This window comes from Nylanderia fulva, unplaced genomic scaffold (genome assembly GCF_048542155.1).
Source record: "Nylanderia fulva isolate GAGA-0341 unplaced genomic scaffold, ASM4854215v1 Scaffold122, whole genome shotgun sequence".
Taxonomy (NCBI): domain Eukaryota; kingdom Metazoa; phylum Arthropoda; class Insecta; order Hymenoptera; family Formicidae; genus Nylanderia; species Nylanderia fulva.
In genome coordinates, this window is record NW_028189432.1 from 306,073 (window position 1) to 311,788 (window position 5,716).

General features: G+C 52.1%; 1 protein-coding gene across 1 annotated transcript; it reads right to left on the bottom strand.

The window, feature by feature from the left end:
* Nucleotides 1-1,338: 1,338 nt before the first annotated feature.
* LOC114941056 (uncharacterized) lies at nucleotides 1,339-1,902 on the bottom strand. The gene has a single exon (XM_029315898.1). The coding sequence runs from the start codon at nucleotides 1,900-1,902 to the stop codon at nucleotides 1,339-1,341; it is 564 nt and encodes a 187-aa protein (XP_029171731.1).
* Nucleotides 1,903-5,716: the final 3,814 nt, after the last annotated feature.

The following is a 5,716-nucleotide window of genomic DNA, read 5'->3' on the forward strand; positions in this document are numbered from 1 at the left end:
GGGGGCGCCGCTAGGTGACCCTGCGATCCCTTCGACCTCCTCAATGTCTTCTCGTTAGTCGTGTCTAATGTGGTTATGGGAGCTGCGGCCTGCACTCGTCCTTCTTTGCGGGAGGCAAGCGGGTCCGGTTACGCTCTCTGTCCTAGTCTCTGTCCTCGCACACTGTGGATTATGGGAGCTGCGGCCTGCAATTTGTTCCTTAATCAGAACTGGCGGGTTCGGTTACGCTCTCTGTCTGTGGTCTTTAATGTTGTCATTAGTCAACTCGTTGTCTTTTGTTGTGGGTGAAATACCATCCTTTCACCCACTCAATGTGGTTCAGCCTCTGCGCCTTTTATGTTAGCCCTCTGTGGGCTGGGCCTGTGGCCCTTACTCAGTCTGGTCACGCTTGTGGTTGTGTACATGTTTTGTGCACCGTGTTCTAGTTTTGTGATGTCCTTGTGACGTCTCAGTCTTGTGATGTCCATGTGACGTCCTTGTTGTTTATCGTCGGGCGGTTTTCACCGCTTCCGTCGGGGACGGCACGAGTGAGGAGTGAGGGCTCCAATCTCATTGCACGCTGTCCCTGGGACGAAGAAAGGGGGTTCGGAACCCGGCTCCCTCTTGCTGCCCTCTCCCAGGTAGGGAGAGTGGCGCGGGAAGAATGTTTCCTGGAAGAGACACCATCTTCTTCCAGGGGGAAGAGCCCCGAAAGGGGTCATGGCCGAGGGTGTCCACTGGAAGTTATGCGAAAGCGGTTCCCGGTGGAGAATACCCGTCAAGGCAAGGGTTTCAGTGAGGTTTTAGGTTTGGGTCAGGCCACCTCCTTCAGAGGTGGAGAATCCCCCACACGCCTTCTGGGTCCTCCCTCAGGACCCAGTCGGTACGGTTTGTTGGTTAAAGCAAATTTCCTCACTATAAAAAAAAAAAAAAAAAAAGGGGCGGGGGTCGCGCGTCCCCTCCGTTTCGCTTCTCCTGTTACATTTCTCCCCCGGGGATCAGGCTCCCTCCTTCCCCAGAATGGGTTGGGATTCGGCCTTGGTCCCCGCAGGAGTCCTCCCTCTCTCCTCTGTCAGGCGGGATCGGGGAGAGAGGTTTTCTCCCCTCTATCCCGCCCCGCCTCTCCATAGACTCCTCCACTTCGCTATATCGCCGCTTGAACCTCCTCCCCCTCGCACCGACACTTTTTCGGCGCATTGGGTGCGCGTCAGGGTCAGCCTCTCTCTCTCTCTCTCTCGGCCACCTCCTTCCGCGTGAGGACATCCTCGCAGAAGGAGGCGACCGCCTCCCATTTCTCTTGGCTCTCCAGCATGGCCTTGACCATGCTGGGGAGCCCCAGATCCCCACCTATCTTGTCGGTCAGGGCACGGCGCTGTTCTGCCCAGGCTGGGCAGAATTCAACTGTATGTTGCGCCGTGTCCCTGACCTCGTCGCAGTGGTGACATTTTGTTGTCGGCTCCCTCCTTGCTTTGTCGTGCAGATACTCACCGAAGCACCCATCACCTGCACGACCCTATACGAAAGTCCGGGTTTTCTCGACAACCATTCTGGAAAAATTGGCTGGATGGCTTGGACTGTGCGCACTCCGGCTCTTGGTCGGAGTAAATCCTCCGACCATTTTGCCACCGCGCGTTGTTTGGTCCTTTGCCGGGCTGCCTCCGTCGCCTTTGGTGTCATCACCAGTCCCCACCGGCGGAGGTCACTCTTCTGGTCGTACATTTCTTGATACGCTTCCGCCAGCAGGTCCCAAGGGATTGATCCCGACACCACTAACGCCGCCTCCAATGGGACAGTACGATATCCGCGGACGATCCTGATGGCCAGCTTCCGCTGTAGCCCCATCAGAAGTCTTTGGCTTGGTGCCATCAGGTCGCCCGTCCACACTGGCGCTCCGTAGAGCGCCATCGAACCCACTGCCCCCATATAGAGGCGGCGTATCTTCTCTTTGGGCCCCCCGATATTTGGTAGCAGGCAGCCGATTGCATTGACTGCCGCTCTTACTCGGGGGGCTAGGCGACGGAAATGCTCCCTCCAGTTCCACCGACTGTCGAGGGTGAGCCCCAAGTATTTAAGATGGGGCTTCACCTCAACCCGGACTCCCTCCACTTCGATATGGGACTGAGGTGGACCCCGTTGAAATGGATCGCTTCGGTCTTTTGGAGGGCCACACTCAGTCCCAAGGCGCGGATTCTCTCCACTACTAACTCGAGGCCCACCGATGATAGACGTCGGGCCTTCCCCCAGTTATTCCCACGGGCGAGCACCAGTGTGTCGTCAGCGTAGCACACAAGGTGCATGCCCGTGAGAAGTGCGCCTCGCAGTACCCAATCATACCCGATGTTCCACAGGAGCGGCCTCAGGACCGACCCCTGTGGAACCCCTCTATTTATTTTCTTACGGTGCGGCATCTGGTACCGCCCCGTGTACGAGATCCACCTGTCTCTCAGATAGTCCCCGACCACGTCCTGCAAGTATTGAGGCACCCCATGGTGTTGGAGTGCCTCTCGGATGTGCCTCCAGGGCAGCGTGTTGAACGCATTCGAGATATCGAGGCTCGTCGCGATCAACACGCCGCCCCCCTCCACCACTTCATCCGAGAGGGCCCTGACATGCATGATCGCATCTATTGTCGATCTGCCCTCTCGGAATCCATACTGGCACTCTGCGAGGTCGGGTCCCACCGCCGACAAGTGGTCTCTGAGGCGGGCAGCCACTACTCTCTCAAACAGTTTGCCCGCCTCATCCAACAAACAAATGGGGCGGTACGCCGCAGGGGATTCTGCGGGGCGCCCCTCCTTTCTTAACAGGACCAGCTTCGCATCCTTCCAAATTGATGGAAACTGGCCCGTTTTAAGGCAGCAGTCAAAGAGCTGCCTCATTCTTCCTCCAAGGACGTTCAAGGCCAAAACCCAGGCCTTTCCCGGTATTCCGTCCGGCCCCGGGGCTGTGTTTTTTGCCCGGAGCCGTTTAATCGCTCGGACGAGCTCTCTTCCTGTGACCCCAAGGTCCTCGTTCCATCCATTATGGATTGTAGGACCCCGGGGTCTGTCCCCGCCCTCTTCCTCCGCTTCGTCTGGGGGGAAAAGGGTGGTGACCACCTCTTCTAACATTTCTGGCTGGAGACCCTCTGTGATAGGCGACCCCCCGGACTGCAACTTTTTCCTTACAATCCGGTATGGCCGCCCCCACGGATCTTTATTGAGGGTCTCCAAGAGCTCGTCCCAGGCCCGGGATTTGGCCTCCCTGATGGCCTGCTGGAGTGTCTTCTTGGCTGACTTATAGTCCTCCAGCAGCTCGGCCGCCTCTTCGTCGGTATGACGCCTGCGTCTGCATCGGGTGTACCGGTGTCTCGAGCGAATGCACACCGCTCTCATCCAAGCGATCTCTTGAGACCACCAGTACACCCCCCTCCTTTTGTGGTTGGCCTGGCACCTCGGCATGGCGGCGTCACAGATCTCCGTCAAAGTCGACCGGAACCAGGCCGCCTCCTCATTTGCGTCGCAGGCGTCAAGCGTGGGACATTCTTCCCATACTTTTGCCGTGGCGGCCGCCATCAGGGCGTCCTTATCAAGGCGTTTAAGTGCCCATCTGGGGGATAGGGGTGCACCCCGTCTCTCCTCCTGGGGGCGTGGCTGGCGTCCTGCTGAGGGGTCGGAGACCCGCATCCTAATATATCTGTGATCAGATAAACTCTCCGACCCTACCATAACCCGCCAACCACTAATCATGCGCGCGGCTTGTGGGGATCCCCATGTGACGTCTATCACGGATCCCCCGTTGTTCCGCACGCATGTGAACTTCGACCCTTTGTTGATGACTAGAAGGTCGAGTTGTGCCCCCCACTCTTCCAAGACCTCGTTCCTGGCGTTGGTCACTGGGGAACCCCACGCGTCAGATTTTGCGTTGAGGTCCCCCATAACCAGGACTCTACCCGGGAGGTGGCGGCTTATCTCGTCCGCCAGCCTGCCCAGGTACCTCTCAAATTGGGCGAGGTCTCTGTTTGGAGAGTAGTACACCCCTACCACGACAGTTTCCCCCCACCTAGATAAAACGTAGCCCTCCCCCTTTCCCAGCAGGGATAGGGGGAGCGCTCCTTTCTCTGATTTGCCGATGATGGTGACGGAGCCCGCTTCATCCCCCACCCAATTGTCTTTTTGTAGGACATGGTAGGGCTCTGCCAGGTGTTGCATGAGAAGATCTTGTGCCCTGGCGAAGTGATTGATATTTGCCTGTAGGAGGAGAGCCTTCATCTTGATGACGAGGTTTTACTCCCCTCCTCGAGACTACCCCCCTTGGTTCTAGCTCTTGCTTGAACCGGTTTTGGTGGATTTTTATTCCCCCCCCTCACTGGACTGTATTGTAGACCTAACCTAACCTTCACCTCTCTCTTTCCTAATAAAATGATACTAGGAGATCAATAATTTAACAAATATTATTTTGATAAATTCCTTAGTTAATTGGAATTGGTTCAATAAACGCAATCTCTCTCAATACATCCTTCTCAATTGTACCCTTATATTAAATTGATAACCATTTTCCTACTATTCCATAACGTATTATAAATGAAAACATTAAAACAGAAAATCGCACGTCGGAATATAAGTAAACACAAAGCTGGGAAAAGGGTTCGTGCTAACCGTGCCGCATCTATTCTACGTTGGCTCAGGCGACGGTCACCAGATAATAAACCTCGCATCAAATCGTGTGAAGAAGTAACCTATTCTCCGGAGACTATAAAAAAATTGAAGATTTCATCTATTCAGCTAAATCTTGACAATAAGCTCGTAGCGAACAAAGGAACTCCCCCTCATATTGAGACCGAACCCTCGATCAACCAATCTCTTAATTTCTTTGAATTCTTGACTCCCGAACTACCAAGTTCAATTGATTCTTTAATAGAAAAAGCACTTAATTATTTTGAACTCAGAACTAACTTCCCAGAGTTATCACCAATCTCAGACAAAGGAATTTCTCCCGACTTCGAGATAGAATTCTTACCAGACAAACCATCTAATAAATTTAGTTCAGAAACCGATTTTTTAGAGCAGTTACTAATCATGGAATTACACGAATTAGTATCGCAAGTAGAAAGAAATAATTTCCCGGAACAATTTTATCCTACGGACAAAGTACAAACAATAAAAGACCAATTCTTAGAACAGTTACTAATTGCAAAATTGTGTGATTTAGTATCACAAATAGAAGAAGATACTTCTCAGAAACAAACTCATCGTAAGGATTTGATACAATCATTAAAAGATCAGTGTCCAGACAATTTACTTGAAATCGATCAATATTGCTAATTATCTAGATATTTAATTATTCTCCTAATGTCTAAATACAATTGATGGAACCAGCGGTAAATTAACAAAGATATTAATACGACATTGAGGCAATCTCCATCAGTACATTTTCTTTATTAATATCTCCCTGACTTCACTACCATTCTATGCCTCATGAAGTCGCGAAACTAGAAGATCAAATATCGAAAGAAACGTAATTATAGAGCAGGAAAAAAGGTTCGTGCTAAACGCGCCGCATCTACTCTACGTTGGCTCCAGCAACAAGCCTTTGACAAAACCCTCTTTACGAACGAAAGAACCTTCCCAGACACAAAGATCGAACCCTCAATTGGCGAATTACTTAATTTTTTTTATTTTGACGACAACATTTTCGAATCATCATTATTCACAGAACTGTGCGATTTAGTATCGGAAATAGAGGAGGATATCTCCCA

Coding starts and splice junctions, on each gene's coding strand:
- LOC114941056 (XM_029315898.1), bottom strand. CDS start 1,902: ATGGGGGCAGTGGGTTCGATGGCGCTCTACGGAGCGCCAGTGTGGACG.